Consider the following 14,189-nt stretch of genomic DNA (forward strand, 5'->3'; position numbering starts at 1 on the left):
CGACGTCTGCCGACACCGCCTTCCCGCCACTTGCGGTTCACTCTCGCCGCTCCTGCGGGCGGGTTCTGAAATTTGCGCGCATTTTTAATGTTGCACAGGTACGGCGGCGAAGTTAGGACAGTATGAATAGGAACTAATGGCATAGAGGATAAGAACCATCAATCACTGGAACTAATTATACCTAGATTTTCAACCACGTTTCTTTTTATAGGTTTCACGTTCCAGAAAAATCAAAGCCCCTTCGTCATACGATAACGATGTTTGATACGAGAAGATTTCTTCCACCGACTCCAATGAAAGTTCAGTTGCGCGAGTGATTCGTCGGCGTCGTCTGCGGCCTGCCCACGACGACAGCCGGATATGCACTGGCTGGCCTTGAACCGGCGCGCCTTTTCCCTTTGACGCCTCGCGACAGAGGGCGCGTCGGTGCCGTGCCCGGCGCCGTGACTTTATCTCGCCGCCGGAGCAAGCCCTGTTGCGCCTCCTGAATAATTCTTGCTCCGTGGGTTAACCACAGCTAATCCACAGACTTTTTTTCCCGCTGATACGGCTGCACAACCCATCCAGCTTCCATGGTGCGGAGGAAACAATGGGCGCCGGATATTTCGTAGCGGGCAACAATATTTGGCAGGAACTGCGCAATCGTTCGTATATATGCGTGAACCTGATTGCTGTGATGTCTGACATTTATCGTGTCCGCCACCAAGTGGGCGCCTAGTTTTTTCGGCTCCCAACACACTTAGCAAGATGTGTACGCGAGTGAATGAAGGCGCGCCTTCCCGTGGAATATGCGGCATAAAGGTCACGTGCGATCCTTCACCACGCCTGCGAGACAGGCGTGGTTCATGCCATTCTTTTGACATGCGGCCGGCAGTATGTAGGCCGAACTGGGCAGTGCTTGAACTATTTGTCCAATGGAGCAGGCATCCAGTGTCGGACCAAAATCTGGCGGCTGGCTCGCTTTGCAGCGTACACGTGAGCTGCTGGAAGCTTACACGGTACACAAGAGTGGCACTGATTGCGTGAGCAGCCTTCTGTTGCCTTGCCTCCGTTTATTGGGGACTAAGTGTTTAACTCAAAGTTTAACTTTAATGTTTAACTCAAAGCAGCGAAATGGTCGAACCGTTATCATGATGACGGAAAAGCTTGTTTGTTGTATATGTTTCTAATACTTATTTATGTTTTGCGCGTCTTCTGTGTTATCGCTCTTACCTTGGGGCAGCCTTCCCGTTTATATTGCCATAAGACAAACACTTCTCTTGCAGTCAGCAGTGTGTGTAGCCTCCTGCTTTGTATCCCGTTTGGAGCACTCTTTTTGTTTTGGTGATATGAACCAACAAGCCCAAAGACTTCCATTTCTTCTGTAACGAAAAACCACTGCCAGTACGCTACTGAGACATGGTGGAATGGACAAGAAACCGTCGTGATGATGTTTCCAGTAAACTTTCCTAGTCTCGGTATATTCTCCCCACTGAAAATTAAAAAAAAATGGTGTACTTATCTGCGTAGCGACGCAAAGTAGTACACATTACAACGTATCACTTGTCAAAGCGTTTGAACGGGACATTTGACTTTATTACACGGGTCAAGACGACGTCTAAGGGCGGACAAGCATGCTACAAAACCAATCATCACTGAACACTAAACCGATGACAATGTTTTGCATGTGCAGTACAGCGTAATGGCAACTTGTTTAAGGGACGTGAAGAGCACTTTGAGTAGATTGCATCCCATTTATCAAAGAAGAACTAAGCCCTGATGCACTGGAGACTCCAGCTTGTGGCCACTGACGAGCCAGTGAACTTTGTGGCCCCCCACGAGGCAAGCAGTGTTTCACGAAAAACAAAAATGCATTTCTAATCACGAGCACATCCTGAAGCTGCCCTGTGAGAGTTCACGTTCTATACGTCTGCATAATGACGGATTTTCACGAGACTGCACGGCACACGCCTGCATTCCGCGCGAACCCCTCCGGAACAGCTGGATTCGTCGTTCCTCGTTCCTCCGCTGTTGCTGCTCTCAGCGGCTTGTAAACGCAACGCTAGTTTCACCAGCGCAAGGCTCTTACGTTATTTCTTGGAGCTGGGGTGCAACGATGTTCCTCACGCGTGGGGAAAAAAGTACAATGCCTGAACGGTACCGCAGTACTTTTCCGAACGAAGTGCGCAATATAATGCAAGGGACTCCCACGTGGGACTACTCTAGGCTTCGTGCAATTGCCAGTCGCCTGAACAAAACTGCCGAATCAAGGTTGATTTACTTTCTATGCAGGGTTTTCTGTAAGACATAGCATTGGTCCACAGGCGTAACAAGATTCGGCTCGTGGTAGCCGAGCTCGAAAGAGGAGGGCTCTTGTTCCGATGAAGATGTATTCTCCTGACGAAGAAATTATTGGCACATCCGGCATGACTAGAGCTTCTCAGGCCAGGCAGCATGCTTCTTCAATGCAGAGGCGTTAGTATTTCCCTCCCCTTCGATCAGAACGCTCTGAGCATTGTTCGCAAGGGGGCCTCGGGAACTTTCTCCGATCGGCGCGAAACGAACGGACGAGAGCGATCTTTTCAGAGTCTCGCACGCGCTGTATTTCCTGACCGGTTTATACAGGCTTCATAATCGTGGGAGGGCACTGACCGAGGAAAGACCCCCTGCAACGAATGAGATCAGCCAGCAAGACGAAGTTCCTCTGGGGGAGAAAGGAAGCAAAACACACCAACGCAACGCAGTGTTTATTGAAATTCGAAACAGCGCAAAAAGACGGGACAAGGAAACGACGACACAAGGCGCTGTTTTTTTTTGTTTTTTTTTTCAGTGCCTTGTGTCTTCGTTTCCTTGTCCCGTCTTTTTGCGCTGTTTCGAATTTCAGTATGCACCACCAACTAGCCCAATTCTAACGCAGTGTTTATTTCCCCTTGTGTGCTGGCTAAGCAAATTGAACTGAGCGACAGACGCTAAGAGGAAATTATCCACACCTCTCATTTTCGGGCATTAACACTTTCCAGGAAATTATTAGCCTAGTTCGAAGATGTCCGCACGGTTATTTAAATGCCCGAACGACTAGTGAACGTAACCGCTATCAGGCGAATACGTTTCAGTGTCCATTCACAAAACTTGGTAAGGGCAAACGCCTGCTGTTAAGCTGAGGATAGGAACGTCATTTGCCGTTGCTCAGCTAAGCATCAGTGCCGTTCCCAAGAAGCGGCTCTTGGTTCGGCATCGGCCAAGTGGGACATGTACAATAGCAGTGGACGTAACGGGGAGTGGTGTGCTAAGCAGTTGCGCTACACGCGCGTTTTTCGATTGGGCTCAGTAGCGCCAGGAACGCGTCCCACTAATATTTGTTACAATAGCGAGAAAGCTCGAACTTAATCGGCGCAACATCTGTTTCGCTCAGGAGAGATTCAGTTCTTTATTTCATAGAGATTCGGTAACATCAGCGGTGGCTGCTTCTGTCTCCACCTAAATCCACCGCTTGGTTCTTCCAAACATTCCGCTACTCCTCGATGCTGTGTCCTCTTTCAGCAACGGCGTGTCGGAAGAGCAATGCCGAAAGTATCGGCAACTCGCAACCACCTGCACGGTTGGCTCGACGGTTGTGCGGCGAGAGCAGCGCCACAAGGCTGCTAGGTCAGGTTCTGCTGCCGAGTCGCCAAATTCCTACCACCGAGCTTAGTGGCTGCCAAATATCGCTGCTCGTTTCCATAGCTCAGTCTTTCTACAAGCCCGGATACGAAGCAAGCTGACCTTGCCGCGAAACACGCGCCTGGCACACACGGCACGAACAATTATCCGCCCTTTTTTTTCGCGAGGACAAAGCTGCGTGGGGGTGCAAAGTGCACGTGAAACAGCACTAAAACAAAGGGCACTGACTACGTTGCAAGCGCGACGACATTGTTTTGCCAGTAGTTTCCGCATGACATGAGCCGCACTCATTTCCTTCCATTCAACCCTAAGTCCTCCATTTCATTCGCCAGTACACAAGAACACTCCGATGTCGATGAGAACAGAAACGCTTCAGTAAACTCGTAGCGCTTTGGGAACAACTGATCCAAGTACACGATGGCGTCGCAGCCGACACACTATGGAGCGGTGATTGATTGATGATGAGGCGCCGACGCTACACAGGCGATGAGGCGCGCCGTAGTGGCTGACCACCAGGGGATCTTTAACGTGCGCTGAAATCGCGAACACACGGGCGTCCTTGATTTTCGCGTCTATCAGAAAAGCGGCCACCGCGGTTGGGAATCGTACCCGCGACCTCGGGATCAGCAGCGTAACGCGTTAGTATGGAGCGGTGAAACGGCAAGGAACGCGTGTGCAGGTTCTAGCGTTGCCTGCCAGCAGCACTAACTTAGCAGGAATGTTGTTTAGCTGCTGCCCACGGCGCTATTCCTGCAATAGACACCACTGCCGCCACGCATGGCGACATTTAGCTATAGCTTGGATGCTGAGGCCAATTAAAAAATTAGAGGCTCCCTCAATCTCCGATGGCGGCGAAGCTGTTTTGTGTTACATCGTAAACAGCAAAAACGCTGCCGGGCACGGAAGCAGAGATGGCAAAGGAAACAGGTACGGTCGCGGAAAAGAACGTTCAACTTATACCTCGATTCGGCGCTAGAAGAATTCTACAGTCGTTCCGAGTTGTGATAAATGGCTATTTCAAAGCCAAGTCCTACCGCTCCTTCCCTTACAACTACACGCATGGGAGAGTATGGTCCCGGGAAATGACTGCAAATGGCATTCTCATACAAGCAGCTCAGAAGCTTTCAGAGCAGGTGCGTGTAATGCCCTTAATGCCCTGCGGACACAATTGACGAAGAGAAAAAAAAATTATCTGTACACCTAAGCAGTTTTCGCGACGTAGTCAATGCGAAAGCATTAGTGTTCGATTGTTGAACTGATATGGCGGTGTTCCGTCACTCCCAAATCTGGGAGCCGAAGCTGCTGCTATTGAGGTAGACAGTTAACAGTCCAGCAACGTACACACAACACCGGTAACTAGCGGGCTCATTCTGCGGGCAGTCATGACGTGGGTATTTGCAACGGCGCCGCCTTCTCTCGATCGGCCGGAACAACACGCGCCCAGTTGTGCGATTGTGACCTCTCGTTCGTCCTTATAAGCGTTACGTATAAGTATCAGCGTAAACGTGCTTTGCTGCTTACGTGATCATAATGCTCACATTACTCTTGTGGGCCTTGGCGCACGTTCCTCACACACGCTCGCAAGTCGAAGGCCACAACGCGCTCACTGCATCCCTGTTCAGCAGCTAGAGCCGAGTACCAGCAGCCGGGGCGTAGCAGATATGCGTGCTTGACTCGCATTGCAGAGGCCCGGTGCTTAAATCGCAGGCCCAAATTTGCCCAATTTTCTTTTCCACTCAATTACGTCCCTTTGATTCTCTTTGGGACCACGGCCATTTTACGTGCCACATCTACGGTCAGACCGACGGGGACGCCATGTTTAGGACCTACCAAGTCAACTAATGCTTTCGCATTTAGATATCTCCACGCTCGCTAACATATTGCCACAGAAACTCCCGCCGTATGGCACTGAAATGCACCGACTCGAGGTTTGGGCGTCGCGCGGCTGCACCCCGCCAAAAAAGAGGGACCGGAGAAATGAGCTCCGCTCCAATAGCGCTCATCCGGGGAGAAATGCGATTAACTTAAGCGACGCAATGAGGGGGAGATTTGGTCCACATACTCGGCGCCTCCAAGAGCGCTAAATGCCCATTTCAGCCACGGCGGGCGGACGCACGCCAGCACGTTAGCCCGATTTCGCCATGGAAGGGGACAGCGGGGGGAAATGATAGAGGTGTGGCCAGAAATGACCACGAGGCGTCGCACGGGGAAGGGAACATCACAGAGAGGAGAATGGCCGTGGGCGAGGCCAGCTGCTTCGCTAGGATGGAGCGGACGTGTCCCGCACGCGAGATGCAGTCCGCCGAGACACAAGCGGCCGCCGTCATGAGCAGGCGCTAGGATAGCTCCGTGGCACCGTCCACTTGTCCTGCCGGCGCGGCACGCACGGGGAAGCGATCATGGCGCGCTAGTCCTGTTGGGGAGGCCGGGGAGGGTCCTCGAGCGCACGCTGGTGTCGATGCCGTAGGGCCGCAGGTGGTAGATGAGGTACTCCATCACGTACATCATGTTGGGGCTCACGTAGTGGAACGAGATGGCCGTGTCGCTGCAGCACTCCATGCCCTGCGGAATGTGCACTGGCATTAAAGAGATCGCCCGAGAAACGACGCGCTGTTCAGTTCAACAATCCGACGTTAGCTCGTAGCGGAACGACGCAAGTCACTTGCACAGAATCAGACACGGCAGTTGTGACAGACCAAGGGCAGTCTGCCGTACACTCTTCCGTATTTCTACACTGCAGCAGGACAAACACGGGCCGCCTTTCTTACGCTTAATCCGCAGTACGAATCTTTTTAAATGCAGAGCATTTCAGTAACTCACGATGTCACCCGCGTTGGCGTCCGTAGTCCGCATTGCTCCCCCTACACTATATAAAAAAAATAATACTTGCCGGCGCCAGGTTTCGAACCAACGACTCTGCGGGCGGAACGCAAGGTACATGGTGCTCTACCCACTGCACTACAAAGCCGACGCAGAATGGAAGGTTACGAACACGCCTTATATCCTTGACTCATTCAACCGTCGGCCACAGGTGCGCCCTCTCCCCCGCGTCCTCCTCGCCTTCTCTCCGCTCGCAACGCCCTCTCTCGCCGCGTTGGATTCGCGCTGATCAACAGTCGGATCGCGCGCAAGAACAGGTGGGGGCGCTCGCATCGCGCTCTCTCGCCGCGGTCGGTTCGCACTTAAACCACATATGTCGTTTCGCGCGTTCTCCGGTCGCTAACATCTGTGGCGTGATCGTGACGTCAACATCACGCGTTCGTGTGGTGGCGCGATTTTGGCGCTATAACACTCTCTCGCGAGGAGCATTGGATTGGATTCGATTGGATTGGCTTGGATTGGCTTGGTTTGGATTTGGATTGGATTAAAGTGGATTGTGTTGGATTGTGTTGCGTCATAGCCGCGGCAGGGGGTTCACGGCACGTTTCACGTTTCACCAGCGACTTCATCGACAATGTCTACGCTGGAAGACAACAATTACAACAACAACCAATACGTAATCCATACGACTTGCACGCGCGCCCCCCGCGGAAATGCTCTGCATTTGATTGTGCCCCTCGCGGAGGGGATGTTTTTGTTGGCTTGGATTGGATTGGACTAAAGTGGATTGTGTTGGATTGTGTTGCGTCATAGCCGCGCCACGTTGCGTCATAGCCGCTCCACGTTGCGTCATAGCAGCGGCAGGGGGTTCACGGCACGTTTCATCATCGACTTCATCGAGGATGTCTACACTGGAAGACAACAATTACAAACACAACAACCAATGCGTAAGCCATACGACTTGCAGGCGCGCCCCCCCGCGGAAATGCTCTGCATTTGATCGTGCCCCTCTTGAGGGGGATGTTTTTTCTCTGATTTTCTCATGCGATCCCTCCGCAGAATTCCCTGTCAGCCACTAACTATACAGCACATCCTGTCCCTCCACGGCCGTTCCGTCGCCCGCTGATCCCAACTGTTCTCGACATCACATGCCTGCCCCTATTCCCTTCCACTTCAGCGTGCGTCCGAGTCCTGTCTGCTTCAACCTTGCGCTGATGCCTCAGCAAACCGATTCGGTGTTCTGGGGCCGAATTCTCAAAAACGACGGGGTGTCGCTTTGAAACGACGGGGCGTCGCTTTGAAACGACGGGGTAGCGCCATGAAAATGCATGTGTTCTGGGGTTGGGGCCGCCGCTTTGGGGTGTTTTGCGAAGGGACTGAGCCGCAGAAAAGCAGTCTGGCAAGGGCGCGAAGCGACACCCACTGCCCCCGTTGTTTCGCTTGTAGCTTCGCGCCCTTGCCACACTGCTTTTCTGCGGCTCAGTCCCTTCGCAAAACACCCCAAAGCGGCGGCCCCAACCCCAGAACACATGCGTTTGCATGGCGCTACCCCGTCGTTTCAAAGCGACGCCCCGTCGTTTTGGAGAATTCGGCCCCTGGCTAGTGCAGCTCCCGGCGTGCCAAGGAATGCAGAGATGCGGATTGGCAAGCGGGCTTTAAATTTGGCTCGTTAGCCAGAACAGTAAGCTGCACTAATTGCACTCATGGACTGCAACAGGTGAAGTAGCGTACACTAGGGCGCAAAACCCACCACTGGGTTTTGCCACGTTGTTTTCCTATTCCGAGCACTAATACGAGAATACGGTGCTTCAAGTGGTTGAGTGCATGCCAGGGCGGGAAGAAACCGTGGGAAAAGCGGGGGACACAGGCACGAGCATCACAGAAGCGGGACGGGCCCTGCCTACATAGGGACACCCGATCGCCTGGGCATAGCTGCAGGTTCCGCTGTTTCGCACCCATTACACGCACGCAGCATTCTACGCTAACGACGCTGATTTGACAAACTATCGCGGACAAAGGCCTCGAAGCCCTTGCCAGTCATCGAAAGCAAAAAAACTGCAATGGGCGCAAACAACGTATACGATTCAGTCGCATCCAAGTTACAGTACACTGCCATCACGACTTCTAGCGATTTCTCGACGAAACAAGCTTTCCGCACCCTAGGCGTCGCCGTTCATTTCTCAGTGCTACTGCAGAGATGACACAAAACGCGTAAAACAATAATATAATTCCGATAGTTGCCATCCCACAACATCTGGAACAAGATGTGTCCAGATGAGGCCTGGGTAATGATACGGAAAATTTGGGAAGCGCCGCTGACTCTTAGTGCTCACTTTTACCTAGTTGAAAGCAAAACTGAGAATTTTTCCCCAAAACGTAGCACAAATTGACTTTAGTCAATCAAGTGCAAGCGCATGAAATGGGTGCTCGTGCACCTTCGTGCATTGCGGAAATAAGAACCTTGTTCGCACATTTCTTAAACCAATTTGTCAGCTGAGACAAAAGGGCTAACCTTAAGCAGCAACAAGCGAAACAAGGCACCAATACAAAAGGCATGTTTCTTCTTCGAAGAAGGCAGCTCGTCGAAGAGATGTATACGGTCACGGACAAATAAAACGCGAACACAAAAATATGAACCAGAACACAGAAATCGCGCCATTTCTTTCGATTCAAGTCGCAATGACACGGGGCCTAGTTATAAAAACAAGGTTGGGAAATGTGGCTTCCCAGATATACCAATTGCGCGTCATTATTGGTCCTCAAAGAACAGTATTTTTTTCAAATTCGCGTGTTCTGGTTCATACTTTCGTGTTCGCACTTCAACGTCCATGACTGTACACCACCTGTGCCGCGCTCTTTGCACCAAACTGCGGTGCAATGTACACATCCAATAGAATTATCTATTAGCAACACAGCGCGAAAAAAGACCAAGGACGAGACGAAGACGACAAACAAGCGCTGTCTTCGTCTCGTCTTTGGTCTTTTTTCACGCTGTGTTGCTAATGGATTACCAACTAGCAGGAACCCTCACGCTTTTAGAATTATCTAGGCATTTTAATTATGAGAACACTACATCACAGACATCAACGTTCAGAGGAGGGCAGGTAAAACACATTCTTCAGACACGCACACGGACTCAAGAAGTGTGCAGGAGCAAGTTTCTGCCCTGTCTCGAATGGCTACCCATCCCCTTCACTTGCCAGAGGAGGCCGGCCGAGACCGAGTGTAAGAACGAACGCACCTCTTTGAGCGGGTAGTAGGTGTAGGACCAGAGCCAGAAGTCCTTGGGCATCTGCCCCGGGATCAGGTGGCTCTCGGGAACCAGCGGGAAGAAGCGGCCCCTGCCGGCCGAGTCGCGCGTGTCCCCCGCGGCCACGCCGAGCCGCTGCAGGCAGCGGCCCATCTCGACGTCCTCGGCGCCTCCGCCGTCGGCGCGGCAGCCGCTGTGGGGCCCGCGCTCCGCCAGCCGCCGCACGGCCTCGCGGCTCAGCACGTAGCCGGCGCCCCCGCTCATGTAGCCCTGCTTGACGTACGGCCGGAAGCGGCAGCCGTAGTACACGGCCTCCGAGGCGTTCTTGTCGCGCAGGAAGTAGCGCAGGTTCTCCACCACCACGTACGTGTCGTCGTCCGCCTTGAGGAACCACTCGTGGTCGCGCAGGTGGTGCCGCGCCACGTAGTCGAAGGCCGCCTTGGTCTTGGCCCAGAGCGCGCTGCGCGACTCGGTCACGTTCAGCGCCACGGCGGGCAGCGAGGCGTCCGCGCGGGAGCTCATGAACAGCAGCGTGTTGCAGCGGCGCCCCCATGTGGCCTTCACGTGGCGCGCCTTGCGGGCGTGGTTGCGCGGCTGCGTCATCACCCAGCACAGCACGCGCACCTCCCGCCGCAGCTCGCGGGCCACGCGGTCTTCCTCTGCACAGGGTTAAAAAAGGCCAGCTGCGCTCAATTTTTTCTTCGTCCCCAGTTGATCCATATAAGTAGTCTATGCTCTTAAAATCACCATGGCGAAATCTTAGCTTCGTAATCACAGAGCACGCTAGGTACCGTCGTTAGAAGTACTTCCGAGCAGACGACGTTTGAACCTGGCGGACAGTCGCCGAAACAAGTTCCGAGCGGCCTGTGACGGAAGTTGGGGAACCTGTCCCGCGAAGCTCGCGCTTCTCCGGCGATTTGCAGGGCGCTCCGCCGGGCGCAGGGATGCGTCCGCCCGGGATTCCTCTCTTACACCAGCGCGCTGTGCCACCGTCGCACTCACATGTCTAAAACTAACCGCATAGGCAGCAATATCCGTTATTTTTCAACTCAATAAAGATCAGAAGCCTACAAGCTATTCACGCGCCTGCGAACGTTTTGCAGTAGGCAAAACTTTTTTTTTACTCGAAAGTAATATCTTTACCCAAAGAAAAAATAGCGCGAATCGAGCGCTTGCCTTACACTTGTCATTCCTATTGCATTTATGACAGAAAAAAAAGATACTTTATAAATTCTTGACCACTTGCAATACCGCGTCCAATATTGGTCATATTTGAGCTGCCCAACGCCACCTCCATCCTTTAGACCTTTCCAAAAGTTCGACGACCAAAGTAGAGTTGCTATTCACGTGGGTATACACATTTGTGCGACTTTTGTCTCACTCGCTAAGTGAACCAAAATCAGCCTTTCTCGTAGTAACATATACATCAGCACAAATATTGGCCATCGTTTTCGCGAAGTGCGAAAGTTAACGAAACTGCTACTCTCCTAAACAATAAACCAGTGAAGCATTTAATTGTTAGAGCGTTAGATTTAGTTTACTTGAAAGTTTTCAACAGCACATGTCTCTGGTGAACGTATAAAACAGCGGTAGATAGGAAACTTTTTAAATGCGAATGCATTTCTTAGTCGGGGGATGTCGTGCTCCGTCGGCGTGCGCCTGCATTCTTCCAGCGCGAGCGCACGTGAGCGCGCGCCTCGTAGTTCTGCCTTCGTCGTCGTCGTCGTCGTAAATGCGAATGCATTTCTTAGTCGGGGGTTGTCGTGCTCCGTCGGCGTGCGCCCGCAGGTGTTATCCCTCCGCGCTCCTCCTCGCCCCTAGCAACAGCCGTGGCGCGCCTAGCAACCGGAGCAGCTGGTAGCTCGGGCGGGACTAGCGGAGGGCAAGGGGACAGGAGGAGCGCGCTCGGTCGTGTGAGGGCGCTCGCATCGCGGAGCTCGGGCGGAGTAGCGGAGAGTGAGTGGAGAGGAGGAGCGCGTTCGGGCGTGTGAGGGCGCTCGCATCGCGGAGCTCGGCGGGAGAGAGAGCTCGCGCGCGGGGCGGGCGTTTTGCGCGGGTCTCTCTCTCCTCTCCGCGTACCCTCTCTCCGCTCGCTGCACTCGGAAAATGTATATAAATGCAGTGGAGCGCACGCCTATCTCCGTTACTGCTTGCCGCAGCGCACTCATTGGTGCACCCAATGCATTCGCATTCCCGCACGATCCCCTTCAGGGAGGTGGGGGGAGTTTTTTTCGTGTTTTAGTGCATCATTTTGCTGTGGAAGCTTGCTTATAGTTTTAGATCCATTTTATAATTCGATTCTCGATGTGCAGCAAGGTGAAAAATACTGGGCTGATATTCCTGTTTGCATGTAATGTATAGTAAGAAAAGTGATTGATCTCTGCCGGCGTGCGATTTATTCCCTTCAAAAAGCTCAGCTACGTGACAGCCGAGGCGCCGGCTAACGAAAGCTGATTTTCGATATCATACGAGCAAGTAGCTTTGTAAATCAGGGTCCGCTTTCTTATTCGCAATGCCAAGAATCGGTACTCCGGCACTTACTCCGGACGGTCTACTACATCTCGACTGATAGCAACGCGACGCCGGAATTGCGCCTAACTCCATTAGCGTGGGCAAACGTTAGTGGAAGTTCTTCTGTGGAAATAACAGTGCGAAACGCGAAGTTACCACGCGCCTTTGAAGGCGGCTCTGAGCGGCCGCCGGTTCTGGCGCGGCCGCTTCCGTTGCATCACGTATACGTCACGTCCGGCCGCCGGTAATGGCCGCCTTTTTATAGGTGGTATTCGTTATTCGCTGACAAGTTTAGCTGTAAATTTCTTCGCTTGGCAACACTAGAAACGGTCGCAGACATGGCCGATGCGCCACGGACATGCCGCGGCTTGGGCCACTGCGCACGCACGCCGAAGATAAAAGAAAAAAAAACACCGGCTCGCGTCGTCGTTTCAACCTGATTCTCAACGGTCGTGCCAACAGAGATGTAATTAATCGCACTCACATTGGACTCGAGGCAATACTCTGCGTTCGGTGAGGTCGATTTTGTTAACGTGCAACACAGTGATGTGCTTAGCACGGAAAAGTACCGCCATCCCGCCGAGCCCGACGTAACGAGTGACGGCGCACTGACACGGTTGCCTGCATAGGCGCCTTGCCAGTAAATTACAAGCAATTTTTTCGGTTTCTAAAACGCCAATGTCGCGCGCCGCTCGCGTCGCGCGCGTTGATGTTTGAAGCGCAGTATTTTGCATTTCGCACACTTTTTATGCGTACTATCAGGTGACATTATTTTTACGTTGTCTAAAATTTGAGTGCAGTCGGCCTTTAATAGGCAGCTCTCAGCGAACCTGGCCATCAGCTGTCACTACCATTTATTTATCATCTCCTCCGCCTGCCGTTTGCAGTGAGCGCCGCATTTAAAGGACACGGCAACTTTGTATGTTTAAAGCGAGCCGTATTTTTTTTTCTCTGAGCTTCGGCGAAAAGGTTGTGTAATTGAATGACACTCATCGATACGTCTGAAGTTGAATGAATGAATGATACTTATTTCTCCCAATAAAGACAAACGGAGGGTAAGGTGGTGGTGGTGAAAACGTTGCGTTGAGCTGACAGGGAAAAAAGTTGAGATTGAAATTCGAGAACTTGGCACAGCGCAGGCAAAAGCAGTGCAACTGCCCCTGGCGTCGTCTTTCACGCGGCAGTTTTTCACATACGGCCTCTCCTTCGCCCGACGGCGAGCAGTAAGCAGTGAACCTTAGCAATCGCGTATCTTGACTATATTTCCGGGCTCCCGACTCACCAGCCAGGTCGCGCTGCTGGGCAGTGGATGAAGATATATGCATGGAGACTCGTGACAGGCAAAGCTCACAACGAGCCCCTCGTAAAGCGGCGCTCCGGGAAGCCACAGCTAAGATGCCCGGAGCGAAGGTATGAACTGAACGGTGGAACATTACCACTCTAAAGCGCACAAAACACAGGACACGAGCACAGGGTCATGAGTGCGTCCCGTTGGTGCTTTGCTGTGTGCTGAGTGCATGCTTCCTCTTTTCTACGCCGACGGCTTTTTTCACCGGCGCAGCTGAGGACCGGGATTCAGAATTGGGCACAGACCCGCCGCGGTGGCTCAGTGGCTAAGGCGTTGCGCTGCTGAGCACAAGGTCGCGGGTTCGATTCCCGGCCGCGGCGGCCGCTTTTCTGATGGAGGCGAAAAGCGAAAACGCCCGTGTGTACGAGATTTCGGCGCACGATAAAGATCCCCAGGTGGTCAAAATTAATCCGGAGCCCTCCACTACGGCGCGCCTCATCGCCTGCGTTGCGTCGGCGCGTTAAACCCCACAATCAATCATCAGAATTGGGCACAGGTATGCTAGCTTGGGCACATAGTCGGAAAATTTGTTACTGCGTAGCGCACTATTTTGCAGAAACTGACGCAAATGCCAGGCTCCTTTTTGTAATTGTCCAGCCTGAATGAATGAAACTTTATTAA

General features: G+C 52.6%; 1 protein-coding gene across 6 annotated transcripts in view; it reads right to left on the bottom strand.

The window, feature by feature from the left end:
• Positions 1–1,538: 1,538 nt before the first annotated feature.
• Positions 1,539–14,189, bottom strand: part of LOC144168692 (glycoprotein-N-acetylgalactosamine 3-beta-galactosyltransferase 1-like) — a 129,289-nt gene continuing 116,638 nt past the window's right edge. For all 6 annotated transcript variants that reach the window (XM_077697627.1, XM_077697631.1, XM_077697628.1 and 3 more), the window contains 2 exons: positions 9,701–10,368; positions 1,539–6,201 (listed from right to left, as the gene is read on the bottom strand). In XM_077697627.1, coding sequence (XP_077553753.1) covers positions 6,037–6,201; positions 9,701–10,368 — 833 coding nt within the window. In that variant the 3' untranslated portion in view covers positions 1,539–6,036. The remainder of the gene's footprint in view (positions 6,202–9,700; positions 10,369–14,189) is intronic.

This window comes from Haemaphysalis longicornis, unplaced genomic scaffold (assembly GCF_048455015.1).
Source record: "Haemaphysalis longicornis isolate Haplotype H1 unplaced genomic scaffold, Haemaphysalis longicornis Haplotype H1 scaffold_2, whole genome shotgun sequence".
NCBI classification, from domain to species: Eukaryota; Metazoa; Arthropoda; class Arachnida; order Ixodida; family Ixodidae; genus Haemaphysalis; species Haemaphysalis longicornis.